General features: G+C 34.7%; 4 protein-coding genes across 5 annotated transcripts; 2 read left to right on the forward strand and 2 right to left on the reverse strand.

The window, feature by feature from the left end:
• Positions 1–310: 310 nt before the first annotated feature.
• LOC7460000 (haloacid dehalogenase-like hydrolase domain-containing protein At2g33255) lies at positions 311–3,292 on the forward strand. Its single transcript, XM_002315561.4, has 5 exons — positions 311–892; positions 988–1,030; positions 1,636–1,696; positions 2,588–2,722; positions 2,921–3,292. Exons 1-5 carry the CDS (start codon positions 553–555, stop codon positions 3,083–3,085), a joined length of 744 nt encoding a protein of 247 aa, XP_002315597.2. The 5' UTR covers positions 311–552; the 3' UTR covers positions 3,086–3,292.
• Positions 3,293–3,561: 269 nt separating this feature from the next.
• On the forward strand, positions 3,562–8,927 carry LOC7475433 (probable folate-biopterin transporter 8, chloroplastic). Of its 2 annotated transcripts, XM_024609400.2 has the most exons (3): positions 3,562–3,807; positions 3,985–6,467; positions 7,100–8,927. In XM_024609400.2, exons 2-3 carry the CDS (start codon positions 5,963–5,965, stop codon positions 8,251–8,253), a joined length of 1,659 nt encoding a protein of 552 aa, XP_024465168.1. In that variant the 5' UTR covers positions 3,562–3,807; positions 3,985–5,962; the 3' UTR covers positions 8,254–8,927. The 2 variants fall into 2 exon arrangements, with proteins under 2 accessions (XP_024465168.1, XP_024465169.1); XM_024609401.2 differs by lacking the exon at positions 3,562–3,807 and having other exon boundaries at positions 6,336–6,467; positions 7,111–8,927.
• Positions 8,928–9,959: 1,032 nt separating this feature from the next.
• On the reverse strand, positions 9,960–12,605 carry LOC7475432 (pentatricopeptide repeat-containing protein At3g12770). The gene is made up of 2 exons (XM_002314480.4): positions 10,888–12,605; positions 9,960–10,249 (listed from the first exon to the last, which is right to left on the reverse strand). Exons 1-2 carry the CDS (start codon positions 12,577–12,579, stop codon positions 9,989–9,991), a joined length of 1,953 nt encoding a protein of 650 aa, XP_002314516.3. The 5' UTR covers positions 12,580–12,605; the 3' UTR covers positions 9,960–9,988.
• A 5,319-nt stretch (positions 12,606–17,924) lies between these two features.
• LOC7459997 (myb-related protein 305) lies at positions 17,925–19,439 on the reverse strand. Its single transcript, XM_002314479.4, has 3 exons — positions 19,208–19,439; positions 18,788–18,917; positions 17,925–18,671 (listed from the first exon to the last, which is right to left on the reverse strand). The coding sequence occupies exons 1-3, from the start codon at positions 19,362–19,364 to the stop codon at positions 18,173–18,175; spliced, it is 786 nt and encodes a 261-aa protein (XP_002314515.2). The 5' UTR covers positions 19,365–19,439; the 3' UTR covers positions 17,925–18,172.
• Between the last annotated feature and the right edge of the window lie 6,255 nt (positions 19,440–25,694).

Raw genomic sequence — 25,694 nt, forward strand, 5'->3', positions numbered from 1 at the left:
TTATTTACATAATCCTATTTGTGGGTTTTGATACCCTCATTTGATTATCTTTTTAAAGTTTTTTCTATTGATTTTTTTTTAATCTTATCATTTTACATTTTGATTCATTTGTTAGTTTTTTTTTTAAATGCAATAATAACACTTAAGCAAATAAATTTTATCTAATTCATGATGAAGCATTTGCTGTCTATCTAGTTTTTTTTCTACATCAGCTCCAACTTTATTTTACAAGATAAAATTAAAAACAAGTTAAATGAAAATTTGACAAAAGAGGCCACGATAAGAAATTTGTTGAGTAGAAGGCATACATAAATTCAAACAAAAATATAGAAATCACAAAAAAAATAAAATAATAAAGAGATGAAATTGGTGATGAATGTTGGAAGGATACAAGGAATTAAACGATGAATATAAGGTCTCCACCTTCGTACAATCATATGAAAAGTTTTCACATGTTAATTTAATGGAAGTACGTGGCCATCACGCACCACAGATTCATCACCTGTATCCTCTCCCTCGCCACCAAAATATCTCCCACCAAAATACCGTACAATGCCCTCCTTTCTCTTCAAATGCATCCCCTTCATACACCCAAAACCTCACCCCTTCCCCCTTTCTCACCTCACCGCCATGTCCATCAAAACCAAAACTCGCTTAAGAGGTGTCGTTTTCGACATGGACGGAACCTTAACCGTCCCCGTCATTGATTTCTCCTCCATGTACAAGGCCGTGCTAGGAGAAACCGAGTATCGCAGAATCAGACAAGAAAATCCATCTGGCATCGACATTTTGCATCTCATTGAGAGTTGGAGCCCTGATGAGCAGCGAAAGGCTAATGAGATCATCCTTGATTTCGAGCGACTTGGTCGCGAGCGATTGCAAATCATGCCTGGTGAGTCATTGGATTGCAGCGATGCGGCGTCGTATATTCGTTTCATACTTGGATTCACCTGCTGATTTTTTTATTTGGAAATTACTGAGCTGCAGGTGCAGCTGAGCTTTGTGGCTTTCTTGATTCCAAGAAAATTAGGTACTAAAAGTTTCAATATACAATTACTGGTGTTTCATTTGCGCTGAGGAATTTAGTTTATTTGTGATTGAATAACCTAATTGTTTTTTAACCATTCAAATGCGTGAGTTGGTTCCATATTATTTATCATGGCTATATGTAAGAGCTACATGGGGGTAGCTTGATTTACTATAAAATGAATTAATCTCCCATTTTACTACTCACAACAAGGTGGATTATTCGTTTATTGTTTTTTTTTAAATGGTGGGTTGGAGTTTAAAATTGAGTTTTGATTAATCTTATGTTACAAGTGCATCTGTGCATGTTAGATTTGCTACAGAATGTGTGCTTGCTTGGTCTATTCGTGAAGTGATGATCTGGAGTGACGGGTTGAAAAGTTGAGAAAAACAATTTAATTTACTGCCAAGCGTGCAAGTGAAATAATGGTAAAGCAGAATTTCATATGATTTTGTATGTCAGGTGAAATTCAGAATGTAATCGATGCGTGACTTTTGCTTGCAACTATGCCATAGACAAATGCAGCTCTTGTAATCACACTGTATTTTCCTAAAGAAATTATGTGGCATCTGTATGGTCATGATAACAAAGCTTCTACTTGTTTTCAGAAGGGGATTGATTACGCGAAATGTCAAGGAAGCAGTAGATCTCTATCATCAACGCTTTGAGGTAAGTTAAAACACATTTAGTATAGTGCATAAAGGTTCTTGAGTGTATGTAACATGAAGATTATTTCTGCCATAGCTCCACAATCTTCTTCGAATGCTCGGATCAATCACATTTTAGTGTGCAATGCTTGAAATGGGCGTTTAAAGAGTGAATTGCTATAGCAGAATTTGTCAGGTTAAACATCTATACTGGTGAGGTTGTTCAATCTGCATGGGTCTACAAACAAAATGCATTGTCTAGTCCATACAAAGTCCATCAGGACTGTAGATCAGGGAATGGGAGCTTCATGGCATAAACCTTTCCCGTGTCAATTTTGACTGTTTCTTCAAAACCACAATTTTACTCCCTCCCTCCCTCCACAATAGTCCCTCAGGATTGTTTATGTGCTTCCTGAATCCTTAGTTCCCGTATATATCATACTTACTTTTTTTATCAATCTGTATATATCATTCTTGGATTCTTCTCTCACTTGAGAGCCTGGACACTTTGTGTGCTTGCTCAAAGGTTTGCCTCTTATTGTCATGAATAACTGATACTTCCCTTGGCTCAATTTTTACCATTTTGCCTCAAAGAGCAAAAGTTTTGTAATTTTGCTTACGGTTATGCAGGAAAGGAAAGCTTCTGCTGAAAATAACCCTTTTTTCTTCAGTCCTTCCACCCACTTTTAGTGTATAGCTACCAAAAAGTTCTGTTATATTTTTCAGAAAAAAATTATTAAAGGACCTTTTTCTAATTTTAAGCAAACAGCAAAACCAATACACCTCTTCAGATGTGACCCAGTTTTACATGTGCTTGTGTCCACATTGTCTGCCCTTTGCACGGGGACCCTTTTTAATTGTTCTACCAGAAATATTATGTTTTAATCTTCCATGCTATGTGTTTTTGCTGCAGATTGTGTTTTCTCCAGCATTAAGCAGGGAGTTTCGTCCTTACAAGCCAGATCCTGCTCCTCTGCTGCATATCTGTTCAACTTGGGATGTCCAGCCCAATGAGGTCTTGATGGTTGGTGACAGCCTCAAAGATGATGTGAGTGATATTCTTCCTAAGTTCTTTTTTGATACATTGTGCTGTCTTTGATGCTTATATCAAAAGGATGGAAGTTTGCTTCTACGACTGAAGGGTTGATGTGATACAATTATTCTTAGTTGTGTCGGTGAATTGTGTGACCAGTGAATTGTGTGACCAATGCTTAAGCAATGGGTGATTGATTTATGGCTTGTACAGGTGGCCTGTGGAAAGCGAGCTGGAGCCTTCACATGCTTGCTTGATGAAAAAGGGAGGTACGGTTCTGCTGATTTTACCGAGTTGGATCTAGAACCAGACTTCAAGGTCGCTTCCCTAGCCGAAGTTCATTCACTATTGGAGACAAATTTTGATTTGATGCCTTGATTTTCAATCTCCTGATGAAGACTTTCTACACTTCATTGGAGAAATATTTTGTATTATTGTCATATGAGCTAGGACTTAAAGAGGGAACCTTCTCTCTTAAAATCCCCTCCATGACGTTAAATGGTCAAGAATCAAAGGCCATGTCACTAGATAAAGAAAAGGTGGCCACTTCATAAATATAACTAGCCATTTACCGTTTTTTTTTTTTTTATATAAAAAAAAATATTGGGTATGTTGATTGTTTTAATGTTTTTTTTTTATACAAAAATTCAAAGTATAATTTGAAAAGTCTATGTAAACAAGATTAAGATATTTTATAATATAAAATAAAATCTGATTATGTTTACTGAATTTATTTATTTAAATAAATAAAAGATAAAATAAATAAAAGATAAATCTATATAAAAAAATCTATAATTTAAAAGATAAATATAAATGAAAGTGGTTAATTAAATTTATGTTATAAAAAATATTGCTCAAGGTTTTATACATTAGTAATATAATTTAAAAATAAATGTTTTTTATTTTTATAAAATCTTTATTTGTATAAAAAAAATATGAAAGAGGCATTGATATGTCTTGATATCTATATTTTTTTTCTTTTGTAGTGAGAACATGAAGAAAATTAACCTATTGTGGGTTGAAATTGTGCCTTAATTATGACTTGTGAAAACAAGGAAGATGACGAAGGCTAGAAAGAGAAAGTAACTAGTGCGGTGAAGGTATAACTGATATCGTCCTTTTACTTTGCCAAGACAACTGGATAAATGTCAAAGATATAAACAATAATTTTAGCTATGTTATTTAACCATGACAACACATAGCATTGAGATTGGAATGAGCTCTTCTGCTTTCTAGGATCAATGTTTATACTCACAATCTTGATATATCTGATGCAGAATGATTCAGTGACGGACTGCGAAGAAGCTGTATGCGAGCCAGGGAGTGCTCCGCCATACATTTCAATCGTCCCCGTGGAAAAGCCTATCAGATTCTGCTGCCCGGGACAAGCTGTTGCTACAAACTTATGCAGAGTTTGGTGGCTTGTGGGCTACAAGATTGAAAGTATCAGAGCAGTAGTGTGTCCAGTGGAGTTGTTAATGTTATAGGGAGAATACAGTGTGGAGATACAGATCATGCAAACAGAGATTTACAGTGTGAGGATTCTTGGTAAGATTCCTGGGCTCCTTCTACTCAGTGCTTCATGGACTGGTGACTTGAATGGATGAACTGTTGATGGAGGGGATGACTTTTGGGACAAATTGAACTGAGTATGGTTGTTTGAAGATTAAAAGAGTGTTTGACACAAAAAAAGTTACACCCACACAAAAAAAAAAAATTCAAAAATTTATTGCTAATTTAAAAAATTAGAATACTTATCTGAAAAGAGTTTAAATATCATTAACTCAATTATAAAAATCATGAAAGTTTAAATACTTATTATTATCTTCAAAAATCACTAGGACTTGGATTCCACACTTACATATACCTTCACCGTTTATAGTTGCCAATCCCGCCTCACCGGTGACTCTTTTACAGTGAAATCCATCAACAAAAGGCTAGACTTGTGGTAATCGATTTTTTCCAAAACAAAGATATTTTCGAGCTAGTAATCAACCACACGGGTATTCTAAAATAAAGTGAGCCCGCATGCCTTTTTTCTCAACTAATGAAAGCTATCTATATCGCTGCCATAAAAACGGGGCAATTCACCGGGACATTAAGCCCAAAAACATCTTAACGGGCAGCAGATTCAGGGTGAAGCTTGCGGATTTTGGATTCGCTAAGGTTGTTAGGAAGAGAGACTGTGAATGGGGTGTGGGGTCACCGTGATATAGAGCGCCTGAGGTTTTGTTGGGGAATGAATATGATGAGAAAGTGGATGCGTGGAGTGCTGGGGTGGTGATGTATATTATGTTGGTGAGGTCTCCTCCGTTTAACGGGAAAACGATTGAAAGAGATTTCTAACGCAATTTTGAGGATTCCTGATGAAGTTTTTTAATCGATTTCAACATTAGTTATTGATCTTTTGAAGAGGATGTTTTGTAGGTGTCCTGCCAGGAGGTTGTCTGATGAAGGAGTACTAAGTGATCTGCTCTTGTTTCTAATACTTGGAGTTAATTACAGGACATCCATGGTTTTTATTGCTCTAGTAAGATGTATTTGACGAGGGTGAAATTGTAGTAGAGGTTGATGATTCGTGGCTCTTGCATGAGGACTAATAGTTATACTTCATAACATGTCTGGTTCTGGGATAGAGGAGATTCTTCAAGGCCAGAGGTTTTTATAGAGCACCACTGCATATTGCTGAGTATCGTGGTGACTGCAACTGCTTACTTGCTCGACAAGGATGGTGAAGCTGTTTGGTTAACATGTTGGTAATTATGGTGAAACTGATGTTGTTTTTGCATTTTAAACTGTATTTTAAAAATACTTTTGGCTATTTTAATATATTTATGAATAAAACACAACATCTACCTATTTTCTAAGAAGCCTGGAGTACATCTTCGATGTCACCGTCTTGACCCATAAAATTCTGCCCAATTTGGACTCGTCATCCTCCTATCTCCTTGTAATTGATGGAGAGAGAAGGGCCCACCAAATCCCTATTAATAAAAAAACAGCAGAACAAATCAAGCCATCATCAGGCATAAGCTGCCTAGAATCACGCAATCTTACAATATTCAAAACCCTTTCCTGCACTCTTCTAGATTTCTCTCTTCCCTTGAAAGGTTCATCATCTTTCTTCTTTCAGCAACCTTAAACTGGGGTTTTCGCTTATGTTGCACCTCTTGTTTCCAACTCACAGACTGAGTCATTATAAACAGCATGGACATTAATCCTAGTAACTTCTTAACCTCTTAGTAATCAAGAATTATGTTTCCTTTATCAATTGCCAGTCAAAGTCCAGTTACCAAGTTGTCTCCAGATAACCCAAAAATACAAATATTCCCTTCTAATAAGTTATCTCGCTTGAAACCAGTTACATGCTCTTTGCACAAGAAGAACCCCAACACCATTAACAAACCTTCAAAGCCCAAGACTTATCCTTTTAGCTCCATTTTAATAGCCCCAGATCAAGTTTCTCCTAAGAAAGGTAAGATAAGCAGGGGATATGAGGAAAGGAGAGGTTTTGGCCATTTGGGTAGCCAACAGATGCTGGCTTTGTGTGGGTTTGGGTATTGGATGCAGGGTTTTAGGTGCTTTCCTTGGCTTGCACTCAACTTCCATATGGCTCACAATCTCAACTTGCATTCATCAACGCTGCAGCTTTTGCAAAACTGTGGTAACTTTCCCATGGTGGCTAAGCCTCTTTATGGAATCCTCTCTGATGCTCTTTACACTGGAGGTGCTCATAGAATACCTTATATTCTAGTGGGAGGTTAGTTGTCTTATATCTCCTCTGCTTTGTCTAGTTTATGTCTTTCAGTGTTCATTGCGTCTGTTTAAGTTGCTCTTAATCAATCATTTTGACAGACAGTTTTTTGAATTTTTATGTTTTAAGCTTATTGTTGGAACTTGTATATGTTTTCTAAATTACGCTGGATATGTGGTTAAGTTTTATTGGGCTTTGATTCTGGCATCCTGCCCTTTGCTTGAATTCCCTACGTAGTTATGCCTCAAGATTCTTTTTGTCAATTTCCATGTCCAAGCCTTCTGTGCATGGACAATAAAAAGATGAGGTACCTTAATTTGTCAGATTAGATTTCATAGTGGCTGACTATGGCCAGATCCTATCTCTTGTTATCAAGAAAGCTAGAACTTGAGGGTGTATAGCAAATGATGATCCACCCCCCCCCCCCCCACCCCCCCCAGATGTCTATTGTAAGACATTGGAGGGATTTTCTTGAAGAGATACAGATCCATCATGAGAGATAAGGGAAATTTGAAAGCTCAATTCTAAGCCTATTGTTATAATGGGAGTAAGTTTGTCACATCCCAAATAATTTTTATGAATTTATCTGGTTGACTGATCTAGCTTATGAAAGAAGTTGACAGAAGTGAAATTCTCAGTCTTTTTGCAGGTGCTAGCTTGGGGGCCACTAGCATTGATCCCAGTTGCACGGGAAGCCCTTGGAATCCTTATGGCATGCATACTTATCAGTAATCTTGGTGCTTCTATCACAGAAATAGCTAAGGATGCCCTCGTTGCAGAATATGGCCAAAAAAACAGAATTGGGGGCCTCCAGTCTTATGCATTTATGGCTTTAGCTGTTGGTGGAATCCTAGGCAACTTGCTAGGTGGTTGTTTCTTACAGAAAACACCACCCAAAACCATGTTCCTTGTATTTTCAGTTCTGCTATCTCTTCAACTGGCATTTTCATCAACAGTGAGGGAGAAATCTCTTGGTTTATCAGAACCATCCGATCACAACCTTGTGAAGAAATCAATTTGGGAGAATATTAGGAAGCAGATAAGTGATCTTAAAACTGCATTAAACGATGACAACATCTCCTGCCCTCTCACTTGGATTGTAGCTTCTATTGCTACGGTCCCGGTTCTCTCAGGTTCCATCTTTTGCTATCAAACTCAGTGTCTACATTTTGATCCTTCAATTATTGGAATGTCACGCGCAATTGGCCAGTTGATACTTCTTTCCATGACTATAATCTATGACCGTTTTTGGAAAGAAGTGCCTGTGAGGAAATTAGTTAGTGCAGTCCAGTTTTTATATGCCTGTTCTCTTCTTCTGGATCTTGTTCTAGTGAGACAGATCAATCTTAAATTGGGAATTCCCAATGAGGTGTTTGCCTGTTGTTTTTCGGGTTTAGCAGAAACACTTGCACAATTTAAGCTCCTTCCTTTTTCAATGCTATTGGCGAGTTTATGTCCACAGGGTTGTGAAGGATCTCTTACCTCTTTCCTGGCATCATCGTTGTGTTTATCATCAATTGTTAGTGGGTTCTTGGGCGTTGGGTTAGCTTCTCTGATTGGAATAACATCTGGTAATTACTCAAGCCTGCCAGTGGGAATTTTGATACAATTCCTTGCAGCATTATTGCCTTTAGGATGGATTCATCGTTTACCCATGTCCAAACCCATTGTTGAGAAGGAAAGAAGGCGAGGTATGAGTAAAAGAACACGAAAAAATAGAAGGGTTGGAAGAGTGGTGCTTGGCTCTATTTATGTTTACCACCGAGAAAGAGAATCTGATTCACAGAGATAAACAAGCTAGAGGGACGGACGATAGCATTTTGCTGGACAATGAGTGGTAGGAGATTGGAACATTTGAATTGTCTTCACATTGCCTAATCGTCGAGTCATATGGGAATGTGATGCACTGTTTGCTATCAGTTCTACCGAGCCTATCTCAGCTGCGCTAAGATTGGAATGATCCTTCAATTAGTACAAATCCTCTGGCAAAGATGATCAATTTGTGTTAACTGGATTATTGTTTCACAAATGTGCACACATACATCAGCTCAGCGGCTCCATTCAAGCATTCTTGATCATTGGATTTTGTTATTGGATCCCAAGATTTGCTTCTGATATTTCTTGAAGTGAGTAGTTTAATTTCCAGAGGATCATATCTGCTACGCATCAAGTTCATCTGGCAACTTGAGGGATGGTGAACAAGCAGGAAGGCATGTAGATGATGCATTCGGCTGAGCCATTTTAATCATGGAAGGCCTGCATATCCAATGGTTAACTTTTTGGTAGTAAACTACTCAAATTCCTCCATGTGTGACTGTGGTACTCTTATTCCTAAGCTGTAACAGGTCATTTCTTTACCAAAATAAACGCATCAGAGCATCTTTAGGGAGTTCCTCGTTGTATGAACGAGAATTCTGTACAAGGTTTACATTACATGAAAGAGAAACTGACAAATTTTCATTCAAACCCTATTATTTGCTTGCTTGCTTGCTTGTCCCCAGTTGTCTTCCATCAATTTTGTGGTGCTTGTATCGTTGCCGATGGATAGTTAGCAAGATAACATGCCTTGTGACAAGAATTGACACATAAAATTGTTCTTGCGGTTTCATGAGTGAGAATGCTTTGTGGCTTCCAATTGCACTCTACTGTGTCTTTCATTATTTACTTCTGAGTGGAAATAGGCTCAGCTTCTGCCATACTACTAGAGCCATTCTGTCACGGACAATATCCTGCAATTTGTTTTTAACAGGAACTGACCAATATATGAGCCTACCGGTGAAAACACTTCCACATCCACGATGAACAGCTCAAACTTAAGTAGATGGAAGTCTTTTTGCTTGTGAAAGAAACTCGAGAGTCAAAAGATAGGAAGCTACCTGGGTACAAGTCGACCGATGCAACGATCAACTCCCTGGTGAGGTAAATGCGTTGAAGTAATAAAGCACACTTTGAACTTTAATCCCAATCTCCCGGTTATTATAGGAGCTTGCTGGTAAGAAGCCTTGGCACCCCGCCTCATGGTGCTATTAATAAATCCTATAGCATGGATGGATGCAGGAGGGTTGAGGGTGCCGAGCAGAGGGGAGGGGACAGTTGAATAGAGAAATGAAATTACGAGAGAAAAGAAAACATGAAAATTCCATATATTATTCCATGCATAGTTTGTTGACTAATCCTCGTTCCAGAACAAATTTGGCAAAGTGAACATCAAGCATTGATATCAGATGGATACTCTTGAAGGCGCATTTATAAGAACCTTATGAACCACCAGCAACTTTGCTTTCTGTTTCAAGAGAATTTGGGAGTGTGGTAGCGATTGTTTTTCAAAATGTTTTTTACTCGGAAAATATCAAAATAATTTTTTAAAAGTTTTTGAGATAGTATTTCAAAACGATCCAAAAACCAAAACAATTAGTTTAAAGCAAAAAACAAATTTAAATTTTAACAAAATACAGGTTAAAACTCACTCTCAAACACCCTGTCCTCCTGACAAGAAGAAGAAGAAGCTGTAGACCCAGCAATGTTACTCAATGATTGCGAATATTGCTCCTTTTAATAGTTACAGAATGTGACTCACTGCCTCGCGAATTAGGTGCCAGTGATGCCACTAGCAGTTCGGCATATCTTAAGATCTTGTCAATTATCTTTAAGATTGGCCGCACTCCTTTCGTTTCAATAATTTGTTGAAGAAATGGGCGAGGAACTAGAATGGTCTCTGTCCAAACTACCATCCACACAGCTAAACTTGAAATAAGTTTGGCCAGTTTAAGAATGCATGCAAAATTCACCTGCAAGAAAAAAGATTTAAGATTTCAGTACATGCCTAGGAATCGTTTATAAGCAGGATTGTTTGCAAAAGTCAAAAGGCCATAGAGTTCCCAAATCCAAAAAACAAAGGCTTTCCAGTCTTCAGTAAATTTTCCATGAAGCCTATTTTTCTGTCTGAGGCAATTTTATCAAGCATTTAACGAATGATTGGAAGGCTAATGCACTTGAATTGTTCTGAATTAGCAGTTGTGCGTCAAATTAAGACAATAAAAACCCTATAGAAACAAGCAGCATACGAACCTGAATGACAAATTTTTCAGCAAACATTTCCAGAGGTATGGACAGCAAACAAGTCTCGATCCTTCGGTTAGTGAATGCATATTTGTGGCACCATATGGTTTAGACAAGATATCCTCAATAGTAAAGGGAGACAGAAAACAGAAGATCAATATCAAGACACCCATGTAAAATTTTCAAAATCATGAGAAACAGCAGGTCCTTTCATCAGTAATATGAGGCCACCCAGCAGTTCATAGATTGACTTGGAACAAGGATGCAGTTTATCAGCGGCATAGAAAAAATGAGTAGTGTTATTAATGCTTATCCAACTGCACCCAGGAGTTTTTGTTAAGCATCTATCTTTCATCATTGTTCTCACCTCAGATACTACATCCCATCTCCTGGAAGACGCATGTAGATTTGAAAGCGAGACATAATTCGAAGGGTTTTCAGGTTCTAACTGAACAAGGAACCTATAAGCCAGATCCTGCATCTCAGAATTTCCATGGATTATGGAAGCACTAACAACAGCCCCCCAAACACTTGGACTAGGTTCCATTGGCATAGTTTTAATATAATCTAAAGCTTGGCCAAGCTGGCCTGATCGGCCTAACATATCCACAACACAAGCACAAATCTCAACAGTTGGCTTAATTCTATATTTATTTATTGCAGACTTGTAGATGCACAAGCCTTCATCTACCAATCCAGCCCGGCTACAAGCAGAAAGAACCCCTACTATTGTTATCATGTCTGGTTTATTCCCAAGCTGAAGCATCTTGTTGTATACAAAGACAGCTTCCTCTCCCTTCCCGTGCAATCCATAGCCAGAAATCATTGAACTCCAAGATATCGGATCCCTACGAAAAGAACCAAACTCAAAGACTTGTTTTGCATGATCCAAGCTCCCACACTTGGAATACATGTCAATCAAAGCATTGCATAAAGAAACATCATTATTGAATTGCTTCCTAATGGCATATCCATGAATTTGTTTCACTCCAGTTAAACCAGCAACCGCGCTACAAGCAGGAAGAACACTCACAAGCGACACCTTATTAGGTTCTACTCCATCCCTCACCTGCATTTCATGAAAAAGAACCAGCCCTTCTTCTAGAGCTCCATTCTGCACATGACCATTGATCATTGCTGTCCAAGCATAAACATTTCTACACTCCATTCTATCAAAAACCCTTCTACCCACATCAACTCTATTACTCCTCGAGTACATATCAATCAAACAGCATCCCAAATGAACTTCTGTACCAGAACCCACGGCCAATTCAATTCTCACTATAAACCCATGAAGCTCCCTCCCATGGTCCCTTTTCCCCATATGCCCATTACACAGAGTCAAAAGACTGGAAACTGTAAATGCATCGGGTTTTAACCCCTCAATCTGCATGTCTTTAACAAAACCTGAAACCTCCTTATCAAAATTACGATCCCCTGAATCCGCATAACCCGATAGAATAACATTCCAAGAACCGACATTTCTCTCAGGCATTTCATCAAATAGTTTCAAACATTCTCCAAATCCCCCACATTTGCTATACATTGACATAAGAGAATTGGCAACTATAACATCCAAAACAAACCCAGTTTTTAAACTTTTCCCATGAATCAATTTCCCTGCATTCAAGTCACCAATCTCGTGGCAAACTTTTGACATTGTTGCAAGGGTATAGTCATCAAGCAAAACACCACGGCAACACATTTGATAAAACCAACCAAAAGCTTCATTATAAGCACGATTTTTTACAAACCCATTAATCAGCGAGTTCCATAGGTAAACACTCTTGAAATGTAGCGAGTCAAAAACGAGTCGGGACAGAGCTGGGACGCCGAATATAGCATACGCAGAGATGAGTTTGGTGGCCAAAAAGGGGTTTTGAGTGAAACCAAGAGAGAGAATTCGAGCATGGCATTGTTGAGTGAGTTTGAGAGACTTGTGGGTGAGTGAGAGACGGAGTAAATCAAGGAGGTTTTCAGCTGAAGAGACCGGAGTGGCATAACAGTAATTACGGGAGCTTCTGAGGCTAACTGCTTTCCATACAGAGAAAAGGGTCATTTAGAGCTCTGGAGTCTTGTTTGAATTTGGCGGGTGATTCTTATAGTAGGAAAAAAATCGCTTGGGCCCGTTGGGTACGGAATATGGGCCTAGCCCGTGAGTCTCTTTCCTAACAATGGATACTTATTTTTCAAAGTTGGATTTGGCCTTTATTTTAGATTTGAATTTTTAAGAGAATAATAAAAATCCATTTTCACTATGCTTAATTATCTTTTATAGTTTTTTAATAGGTTTTCAAGTTTATTTAAAGTTTTGAAAATAATTTCTCATTTTTTAGTTTTTTGAAAATTTATATTTTCTTGTTTTTGCTAAGCCCATAGATAATTTATTTTATTTCCTAATAATTCTGCATTTTTTTTTATCGTGATAGAGGATGTTTTATAAAACTGGATGGCCTAGATTCTATAGTGGCCAGCAAGGAATTTCTACAGAACATCTTAATTTTAAACATCTTTCTCAATAATAATAATAATAATAATAATAATAATAATAATAATAGCATGAACAGCTCAAGCTTATAAAGGGCACTATTGCAGTAAATTATTCAATTTGTATTTTTTTATTATTATTAACATGGGTGTCCGAGTTAGTTTGCGCACACCTCGACTAATTCCACGGGCCCTGAAATTAACGACCATGCAAGCCTCTAGTAACCATCATATTAGCAACCACATGGCTCGAATCTGAGACTATAGGGAGAGCAAACCCTTTAATCCCAAACTCTTATTACTGAATCACCTACTAGATGATTTATTCTATTTGTACTTTAAAAAGATGATTTGTGCTTTATTAAACTTTGTTTATTTATTAAACTTTGTTTTTTTTAAAAAATAAAATAGAGAGAATGTTCTCTTTTCCCATCACATCCATATTATTTTCCACTTCTTTGATCACTAGAATTCATTCCGAGTCGTTTTCATGGAAGAACTCCTTTTTCTAATTTAATAGATACAAGCATATCTAGATTGATTCTTACATCGTACAGCTCCATGTAAGACAGGCCTGCGTGTCCCTTTCTCTTTCTCATCCAGATCAATTCTATCCTTAATCGAATCTTTGTCTGATAATCTATAGTAAGTGGATTTGGATTTAGGAAAAAAATTGAGAAAATACTTCTATAAAAATAAATACATTAGTTTAAAAGAAAAAAAATCGCATATTATATGATAGAAAACAAGCTAACTTGGATTTAAAAAAAAAATGACTAGAAAATCAGAAAGGATAAATATGAAATAAGTGGGAGTAAGAGAGAATCTAGTTCCGATCTCAAGATGATTTTTGCTGGTGTAATTTGAACCTCTTTTTGTCCTAACAAAAAATATCGTGACATCAATAAATCAAAAGGACAACACGGATTGTACTAGATTGAAAGTACGATCACATATTTTATTTTCAGCATATTTAGTTATTAACATGGAAAGTAAAAGGAATATAAGATTTAATAAAGCAGAATTTTTTTATTTTATTTTTGCAAAATAATACATTTTAAAATATCACATTTTGAAACCATGATATTTATTGATGTCATATTTGTGAGACGTGACACGTAATTAACGTTTTGTTTCAGAACTATGACATCAATTAAATATTGTCATCCTCAAACATGACATCCATTAAATATCGTGGTTCTATAATGCGACATCTATTAAATACAGTGGTTTCGAAGCGCGATATAAATTAAATTACAATAGTCATTCCATAAATATTCATCAATAAAATTCTCTTGCATCTAAATCTAACAAAAAGGGTTCTTGTGAGATTTATCATTGAACTGCATAACACTTGTAATCTCAATGGTTATTTATTTTATTAATCTTATATTTAATTTAGTTAATGATTTTAGAGAGTAGGAAATTTTTTAATTTTAGCAAAACTTGGACAGAGTTTCCTTTATGTAGAAACTATAACTAAAATTTTATACCGCTTAAAAATACATGCAAATAATCATAATAACTAAAAACAATAAATTCTCACATTTTATAATCACAAGAAGCATTGGGCTTACGGCTCAAAGCACAAATCTCAGTTATTTTAACACACCACATTCATTAACTTTAATTCTATATAAGAATGTTTTCTTGAGGTGAATGCAAATAACCATACACACATATGAAAGAGATATGAAATACTTAAATAATACAATATTTTACTTTGAAATCCCGGAATATATCAATATAGCCCATCTATCTATCTGCGTCTATTGGATGATTCATGCTCATCAATAGCACGACTGCATCCTACTACTGCTCGTACTTGAATGGTCTTATCCTCTGCCACGACATGATCAAGAGTTAACATTTCTCCAAAGTTATCAAGTGTATTGCGGAAAACATTGAACCATCGAGATGTTTAGATTTATCCTCTGTGTTCTTCGTCAACATTATAAAGCACAAATGCAACCTCTTAACCCCTCCATAGAAACAAGGCCAACCTAATATTAAATTAAAATATCAATAAACATTAATGTTTTGTCATATAATATTTTATACTTGTAATGCAATTTTATTCCATTCTGCATGCTTGCAACGATCATTGAAAAATTATTCATCACAAGGGCTGTTATAGCATTAGTAATAATATTTGCATCGAGTTGATGATGCTCTTTTTGGATAAAGGTCGAGGTATATGTGTATGACCCTTTTAACTTTGTTATCTCATATAAATCCGATCTTTTATGATATCCAAATATCACTTACATTCAGGTGCTTACACACATTGTAATTGAATAAAGGTCGAGTTCGATCGTTGAACTCGGTATTCAACCAAATATGCAATGTGTCACCATTTAGTTGCATTAACTAAATTATTTTTATTGTTGAATATTTTTCCAACCTCCAAATCAGTGCATCATAGCAAACGTCTATGACTAAATGCTCAATTATGAGAAACAACAAATATAGACCCAGAAGCATATTTAAATTCATAAATAAGAGGTATTATTTCATTGTCAACATCATCATCAACATTTATTGTCACATTCGGTCTAACGTCTTATCATTTTCATTGACACTAGGATTATAATAGTGAAATCTATGTTGATCAACGAATGAATTGTCAAACATAGTATCATCAATACTTTGTAGCAAATCATCTGACAATAAATTGTTTTTGATGATGTTGAAGGACCGACAGATTGTGATGCATTTATACATATTCAACCAGAAGTAAGGACACATAAAGAATTTGGTTGACTACTTACATACAATATCATCATGTGTAGTCCACTTTTGATGAAAAATCAATCATTATCTTAAAACTATCATCACATACAATCGATACAGAATAATACTGATGTTTACCAACTTGACATCTCCAAGTTATTTCAACATCAATATCATTATAATTACACCCAAGTCCATGATAAATAGTTTTTTTATTTCCGCACATGACATGCCTAAATTATCATTTAATAGAAAATTGTTCTTGCCTTTGTATGTGATATTATTGTTCACATCAGGAACAATAGTGTCACCATAATAACATAACATAAAGATAGTATACGACATTATGTAAAAAAAAAGAAATAAATTTGATTTCAATCAATTAGATATAATTTTAACTAGATTGTCTTAGTCAAAATTTACAGCAAATTCAAACAAATTCATAAAACTTAATGCAACGCATACTTCACCAAAATCAAACATAATTCATGATATAAAATCTAATTGATATTTTCATGCTCAATTGCATGAAATGAAATCCAAATTCATAGTAAATTCAAACAATTCAAAGAAAATACCAAATTTTGCAACTTATCCATAATTTAATGCAACGTGTAATTCAACAAAATTATACCTCATTCATGTTTTATTGCATGAAAAGCATAATTGATAACATTATTAGTTGATTCCAACCAATTCACATAAAATCCCTAATTCGGCAACTTATTTAAAATTCAACGCAACGCATAATTCATTAAAATAATTAATTCCTAATTAACTGGTGTTGTTTTCATGTTCAACTATATCAAATCACTCCTAATTGATATAGGTACTCGTAGTTAATTTATTATTAATTCAACAAACTATAAATTCAACCTAAACCACAAACAATAATTTCATTTCAACTAAACAAAACACAAATAAAATATAAAACTCATATATTTAACAGCAATCTAGTATGTTTACCTTGCTTGTAGGACTAGAAAGTGTTGGGGCGGCAGCGGCGATGACGGATTTTAAAGAGGAAAACGTCCAAGGTGCTTAGGGACTAAGATGGGTTCGAGTTTTTGGTGTTTTAAGGACAAAAAAACAAGTAATTGGTGTGTTTTTTTAGAGAGAAGAGGGTTGTGGATGTCGGTTTTTAGAAAGAGAGTAGTTGTGTTTGTTTTTGTTCTTCAATTTGTGAAGGGATTGACATTTCACGATATGTTGTGCTTCTGAAATGTGACATATTAAGTTATCGCGCTTCTGAAACGCGACATGTTTAATTATCACACTTGGAAATAGCTATATTTTGTAAATGTCGTGTTTCTGAAGCGCAATAAGATAAAAGTGTTTTATTTCGTCAAAACTTTTTTAAATATCATATTTTGTGAAAGAATTTAGGTTATTGTGCTAATTTAAAAGAAAAATCTTTTATTTTGCCAATATTTGTTCCTTTTTTTTTCCTTTCCTTCTCTTTTGTTTTCTTCTTCACTGGGAGTGAACGAACGAGTTGCATTTACAACTTGTATAGATCCGCTGAATTTAATCAAATTAAACAGAAGTATTGAAAGCATTATAAAATCATCATCATAACCTTCTTTTCCTCTAAATCAAGTGATAAAGTGTAAGAGATACAGTGGTCTGGTCTCTAGTTAAGAGGCAAAGTCCGGATTTTAAATCCTTGCAAAAATTAGATATGATGGTAACTCATTTGCATGTTCCCCCAGGATTTCTTTGGTCATGAATACGACTTTGTGCGTGTGCGTGAGGTTTTTATTTTTTCCTTCCCTTTTTTCATATTTGATATTGAAAAAAAAAACAGTAAAAACCAATGCTTTGAAGTTTGAATAGCTATATATAATATGGGCAGCACCCCTTTTATTAGCTACAAGACAAGTAGAAAGATCCGTTGGAGGACTATCCGAGGTTGTCACACGGCGAGAGGCACCCATTTCCTCTAGTAGATAGTCTCTTTTTAATGGGATTGAAAAGATGAAGTGAAATTGAAGTGTTAAATAAATTTTCATTTTCATGAATTTCTCGGTTTCAAAGAATTGAATTTCGATGTTGGAAAATTTAGCACTTTGTCGAAGGAAAGAAGAAGAGGGTGAAGGGTGAGTAGTTTGTGCTATCAAGTTTCCATGATCCTGTGAAGAAGTAAAACGCAAGAGCAGCAAGTCATACAAAAGAAAAAAGGACTGCAAATTAAGCTCTTGAAGTGGAGGTCAGAGGCCAGACGCGTCCACTCCTCAATTCATATGCAAAATTGGAAAAGCTTATTGATGGAGTACATGATTAAGATCTAGAGAGTTCCAATCACAATTCACAACCAAAATTTCATAACTCAAGCATCAATCCAAAGCTCCAGATTGAGAGACTTCATTTGATGGCAAGCTAAACAGGAACAGTTGAAACCCCAAGAAAATGTAACAGCGCTAGATGATCAGTTAGCAAAAAGGTGACACCAAATTGTGCATGCTAGCTCTGCTTGTTGCACATGCCACACCAAAATTGCCATGGACATCATCCAGGTTCCACAAGCCATCCCAGAGTATGTCCTCGTTCGAGGCCTCAGGCACTGATGCATTGAACATGTTATATAGCAAGCCATGCTCCTCGGTTGTGTTGGGGTATACGGCATGAGGTGCCATTTCCTGGCTCATTTGAGGGGTATGTGGCGCTTTGTTTTCGTTTTCATCGAGCAAGGACATGATCATTTTCATGTCCAATTGATTTAGCTGCAGTAGTTGTTGATGCTGGATTTGTTGCTGTTGTTGCTGTAGCTGCTGCTGCTGCTGTTGAAATTGTTGCCTCTTTAAGAGATGAGTCCTTGCCTTGTCTGAGTTATCTGGAGAGAGTTTGGCCTTCTTCTTGAAATGGGTCCTCCAGTAGTTCTTGATCTCATTATCAGTTCTCCCTGGCAAGCTTCTAGCAATTGTGGACCACCTGATTTTTTAAAAAAAAATGAATTAATTATCTGCATGCTATGAAGCTTATTTAGAAAATTTCAATGAAAACTCAGAGAAAAACTCAAGAAGAACGATGGGAGTTCAAGTTTTTACCTGTTCCCCCACCTAGCATGCAGCTCCACAATAATTCTCTCTTCATGTGGGGTTATCTGCCCCCTCTTTAGGTCTGGCCTCAAGTAATTCACCCACCTCAATCTGCAGCTCTTTCCATTCCTTTTCAACCCTACAGAGCAGAAGACAGACATGAAATGCAAAAACATCAGTCCTGAGTAGAAGTGCTATAGTCTATGATGAACACTGACATTTACTAAAACAAGTAAGAAAATCCACAGGCGTCCTTAATCACTAGAGGAAGTAAAAATTGGATTCCTTGTAACAGGGTACTGCACCATTGCAACTGTGACAATCTAACTGAGCTTGGCAATTTCCATTTACGCAGGCTAAAACACTGAGTCGGGACTTAGTAGCTAATTAGAGATAAAAAGGTTGCATGTATACGAGTTAGATACACACCTGCAAGCCTAGCTACAGAGTTCCATCGTCCTTCACCATGCAGCCTAACATATTCAACAAGCAACCTGTCTTCTTCAGCAGTCCAGGGTCCTTTCCTCCAGCCCTCTTCAATGAGACCACCCCAGCGCAACTGCCCTGCCATCACTCCCAAAGACATGTGCAAAGGTGTGAAAAAAGGCTTAGGTTTGTTAATGTGTTGGCAAAGTCTGTCTTCCAAATTCTGTGCATCTGGGGTTAGAGTTTGTTGCGTATTTATGCCTGAACAAAAGCCCCCAATTCCATCCCATCAGTCAATTTAGTGTCACCATCACATCATCCCTATCTTTCTTCTGTGGTGGGTACTGGTGATCTCCGAGATACCTTCGACGTCATTTATGTGTGTTTAGGAGTTATATTTTAAAATATTTTTATTTTAAAATATTTTCTATTTTAAAATATATTAAAATAATATTTTTTATTTTTAAAAAATTATTATTAATATTAAAATAATCTTAAAACAAAAAATAATAATTTGAATAATAGAGAAAAATGAAAAAATATATTTCTTTTAAAATACAAAAACAAAGATTTATCTATATACCCTCTCATTTCATTGCTTTGAGTTTTCAAATAAGCGACATTTTAATCAAGTGGTGGTGATGCAAGGATCAAGTTTCTATGGAGGGGAGACGCCTGTGCCACTCATACCAATACATGTGATACACACAAGGGCAATTGGGAAAATCTGAAAGATTGTCAAGACATCGGGTGACATGTCCTAAGAAGGATCGAATCCAATTAGATTAGGATTTGTTTTGATATAAAGTGAGACAAAGAGAGATAGTAATCTCATGGGCTGATGCCACGTATAGAGTAGGGCTTATGCATCAAGACACTAAGAGTAAAAGCCCCTAAAGCATAATCTAGATTTAGCAAATTAAAAACACGTGTGGTGGGTTATTTTTAACTTGAAAATTACCCGTGCGCCAATAGGATCTTAACAGCTGTTGGATTTGCTTACTTCTCAAGGAGATTGATACATACAATCCCCCTTATAATGTTAATTAAATAGAGTTGCTGGATACCATTTTACGCGTTGGAGACATTATAATATTCAAGCCATTGATGGTTTGGTACGTCACCTTGTGGACAGGTGTACGTTTTCCAGATGAAAGTGTTCCGTGAACTAGGCGTGTCCATTTTCAATCTAGCAGGCTTGGAGTTGGAATGCTTCACCAATCTATATATATATATATATATATAAGCAAAAGGGGCACATAACATAAGTATTGTAGTGTAAATTATTTATTAAAAGTTTTTTAATTTTTTTTAAAAAAAACACGGTTTAACAGCATTTTCAAGAAAAAATGATCGGTAAAAAGTGCAGAAAACAAAGAAAAAATACGAAGATTATGATGATGTATTTTCGAGTGTATATGTATTGCATGTACAAATACAGGCAAATAGGATACAAAATTTGTAGTGAACAAACCTGTCATGGTGGTCACAGAAAATCAAAGTAAATCATTAAGTGATTTACTTTGATTAGATCATTAAGTGATTGATTAGATCATTAAGTGATTTGTCATGGCCATTAGCCCATTACATAAGCTCAGACCATAGAGCAACGTGTGACTTGACCATTCCACAATTTTGGCAGCTTCAAACTCAAATGAACTAGACAAACATTTAAAACCAGGAAAATATCACACGCTGCCATTTTCCCTGTGCCCATTATCTTGTTTCACGTGCGCTTTCGTGCTGGTAATTATTTTTTAAAATATATTTTATATTAAAAGATATTAAAATAATATTTGTTTTATTTTTTAAAAATTATTTTTAAAATTAACGTATCAAAAAGATCAAAAACACACACAAAAATTAATTTTTAATAAAAAAAATTAAATTTTTAAAAAATCCGTTTTGCACCGCGTTTCCAAACGGGGTCTACAACTCTAGGACTACTTCTTTTTTTTTTAAAGTATTTTTAACTTGAAAAATATTAAGTTAATATTTGTTTGATTTTTTTTGATAATTTTAAAATACTGATATTAAAAATAAATAAAATATTTTAATATATTTAAAAATAAAATACTATTTTGAAAATTACATCGCACTAGAATTTCAGACAACGACTTAATGGCATAAAAAAGAATGTTCACTCACACGTAACTGTATCAACCCAGGAACCCCTTTACAATTAATTAATCCAATTAGACACCGATAATCCTTGTTTTGTACGGGGTTTTTTAAGTAAAAAAAAGTTGGTCCGTCAGCATACATGTGCACTGCTTAAACTTGATTTGTTTTACAGCTAAGCATTATTAGTGCACTAAGCTTTATCACGAAGCTACAAAGATCTCTTGTGGCTCCTTGTTTTTCTCCTTTTGTGTTGTCTTTTCTGCTAACTGGGTCTTTTCAAAGCAGATTAGGATAAAGTTCTGAGGATGCTGTGGGGTTTCAAGTGTGATTTTTTAACTACAAATTTATTACTAATAGCATGTTTTTTTTCATATAACAGTTTAAATTTTATTTTTTAAAAAAAAAATAGATTATTTTAGTGTGGTAATATTAAAAATATATTATCTTAATATATTTTTAAATAAAAAAATACTACCCATCACCACGATATCAAATATTATTTAATGATGTGGCATGCCTATTAGTATCTAGAAGCCTGATAAGCATGGGATCACAATTAACAAATTAAATAGACCGGATCAGGATGTGGGAATTGGTTTTGATCAAATTTTGTCTGTTCATTTCATCTGACCCAGTCAAGTAAATCAAACTCTGTCTGATATTTTAGCTGAGTCAGAATTTCACTCGCAAGTTGTGCTCTGATTACTAGGTTAAGCATAATTATAGTGTGTTTTAGTGTTCAGTAAAGTTTTATTTTTAAAGTATTTTTTATTTAGAAAAATATTGAAATAATATTTTATTATTTTTTAAATTTTATTTTTAATATCAACATGTAAAAAAAAAATCAAAGAGTACAAAAAAAAAAATAAATTAAAACCTACTTTCTAACAAAGTTTTATTCCACTTGACGAAATTAGAAATAATGCCTGGATAAGTATGATTCTCAGATCTTGATTGCAACAATTGTTAGTGCGAAGTTTATGTACAAGAGATATCAAATGCTTTAACTTCGATCAAGACAGCAAGTAGGAAGATAATTTTCGGTTTGATTTGATTTTTATTAAAAAAAATAATTAAAACGGATTATTTAAAAAAAAACCGAAACCGAACCGAAACTAGTTCAAACCAACCGGTTTCGGTTCGTTTTTTTAGAAAAAACCGGTTCAAATTGGTTTGGCTAGGTTTTTTCGGTGTGGCTCGGTTTTTTTCGGTTCGGTTTTTTTGATTTCAGACTTGTAAAACCGAACCGTCAGTTATTTCAAAATTCTAATCGATTTTTTTTCATGGTTCGGTTTTTTCGGTTATTTTTTTCCGGTTTGATTAGTTTTTTAGTTTTTTCGCTCACCCTTAACAACAAGTACGATTTTGGTATGCCTTGCCTCTATCTTGTCTCTTGGGGTTTTTATTATTATTTTTATTTTTTTAGAAAATTTGTTTTTCTATTTCAAAAGATTTAAAAAAATTAATTTTATTTATTTATTTCCAGATGGTTTTGATATCCCATGTTAAAAATAATTTTTAAAAAATAAAAAATATTATTTTAATATATATTTTAAATATATATATAAAAAAAAAATTCCCTAGACAAAACTTAGAACTCATGTAGCTGATGCCAACAAAATTCTCTAGGTTAATTAATAGTTGGAAGCAGTGGCTGAGCCGGTCCAAGATTGAAAAGATCCTTCAAGTCTTGTAAATATTTCATAAAAGTTCATGCTTTTGTACATGACGGCCTCTTGATTTCTTTTTTATTATTATAGAAAGATCTCTTAAAATGAAAAAGAGTGACGCTTTAGCCACTCAAAATCAAACTTTGAATCCAATTTTTGTTCGTCCATACTATACCTATGCCAAATTTTCACCCAAGCACAGAGATTAGAAAATCTTAAAAGATGGAGAAATTTAAGATTTTGTGCTATTAGATATATATAAATATATAAGAATTTTAAAATCAATATTTTTCCAACCTAAAGGGTCGGTCAATGAAATAGCCAGTTTCCATCTCTACAAAAAAAAATTTGGAATTACGGTCAAAACATTATTTATTTAAATTTTAATTTTTTTTGTTTAAAATTAATTATTTTAAGATTTTTAAATCATTTTAATGTTAAAAATATTATTTTAATATAAAAAATATTTTTTAAAAAACCATCACCATAATATCATAATATCAAATATACTTTAAATCCAATTACATTCATCTCAACATTGAAACTTGAAAACTTTTAATATAATTTTTTTTTATTAACGTGAATGACTGGATCAGTTTGTGCACATCTCAACTAATTTTATGGGCTCTAAAATTAATAATTATATAAGTCTTTAATGATCCTGAGATTTGTGAGATTCAAACTGGTTACTTTATACTTTTAATAGAAATCTTAATCTTTAGGCTAAGCTTCTATGTGTCGCAAATTGATAGGGGAAATAAAGTAATGAACAGTTCCGGGCATTTTCTCCCCTCTAAGTGCCATCTCTTATGGTCAAAATCCTGTTTAATCACGTGCCAGCAATTGGACCGTTGTTTGCTGGCTAGGGCGGCAAAAAAAATACGATGAATTACAGTAGCATGGTATTGATTAAATCAAGTTAATAGATATTTTGCCTCGTTTTTTTCCCCTAAGATTTCAAGGTTTCAATGAGTTCTTGAAAGCCAATGACAAAGATCCAGGTAGGTAAATTAGGGTTTTAAAACTATCTTGAACTGAAAAAATTACTTAAAATTCCTCTCTAATGGCGTTGACTGTATCTATCAGGGAAGGTAAAAAGAAACAATAAATATAAAAAAGAGTGTGTTAATGGCGGTGGACATAAACCAACCCAAGTCTGAGTCAAACAAATTCTCAACCACATTTGACCATACCTGTAAAAGCCCTAAAATACAAACATGAACGTTCAAATGGGTTTTTTTCCCCGCTTGCATGAACTGTTTTGATGAAGGTCCTCGTCTCCTGAAAAAATCGAGGAGTGTGTAATGAGCGTGGGTGAATATCAATTCATATGATTTGGTTTGGATAATTTTTCTAAAATAAAATTGAATCCAATCAAATTAGATAAAAAAAACTAAGATAACAGATTTAGTTTAAGTTTATATTTTTAAAAATTGATCGGGTCTGATCTAATTTATGAGTTTTTTAGCTGGGTTGATTTTACGAGCTTTGATTTTTAATATGAATTTAATTATAATGAATTTTTATGATCGGTTTGGTTCGATTTGATTTGTTTTATTTTTAAAATTTGAAATTATAGGCCACTGAGTATATTTACTAATCATGTAGTGAAGATTTACTTATTTTTATCTCCTAATTTATCTAAAATTACAGGCATCCCTTATTTTTATCTTCTAATTTATATCTTGTTTCAAACCCTTCCCTTTAATTTTAAGCCATCGTCATGCATTATAGCTAATGTCCCCTAGTACTCGAACAAAAAAATGTATATGGCTCATCACTAATAAGGGTGTTCAAAGTCTAAAAAACTCTTAACTTCAGGGCCCGTGAAATTAGTTGATATATGCATAAGTTAATCCGAACACCCCTAAAAAACTCGTAAAAATTTAATATAAATGTTCTTTTTTCAGGCCATTGAGTATATTTACTAATCATTACTAATCATGTAGTGAAGATCTACTTATTTTTATCTCCTAATTTATCTAGAATTACAGGCATCCCTTATTTTTATCTCCTAATTTATATCTCGTTTCAAACCAAAAAAACATGATAATCCTCCCTTTAGTTTTAAGCCATCGTCATACATTATAGCTAATGTCCCCTAGTACTCGAACAAAAAAATGTATATGGCCCATCACTAACAAAAGCGTTCAAAAGCCTAAAAAACTCGAAAAGATTGAGTAATTAAATGTTCTTTTTTCTCCTCTCCTAACTATGAAATAATTAATTGAATCTCTCTTATCTTTTCCTTGTAGATTTAATTATTTCTCCAGCTATAGGCTATTTTCTGTTTACTTTGACCCGATCTCCATGCCCTGTTGCCTTTGTAAGCGTACTTTTTGACCCGTCTAGCTTGACCATCGATATTATGCTCGTCTACTGTTGGTCAACGGTCAACTCTCTTACACAAGCCTGAAACACGGTTTGGGTAGGCGTACATTGCTATCATTTGCTCAAGCTATCATCCACCTTCGTATGATTGTCTCTCCGATGCCATGCAACACATTATTATTATTGTTTCCACTTACACTTAAGTAACAGATTAGTGGTCCACGCCATGCCATGGCCAACCCAGTATTTTTCTAACATTAAAACAGATATTGAAGCCACGGTAATGTTTTTAAAGAATTTTAAAAAAACTCAAAACTCGGGTAATTAATTTGACTCGGTTCAATAAGTATGATTAATTTAGTAAT

The sequence above is a fragment of the Populus trichocarpa genome, chromosome 10, assembly GCF_000002775.5.
Source record: "Populus trichocarpa isolate Nisqually-1 chromosome 10, P.trichocarpa_v4.1, whole genome shotgun sequence".
NCBI classification, from domain to species: Eukaryota; Viridiplantae; Streptophyta; class Magnoliopsida; order Malpighiales; family Salicaceae; genus Populus; species Populus trichocarpa.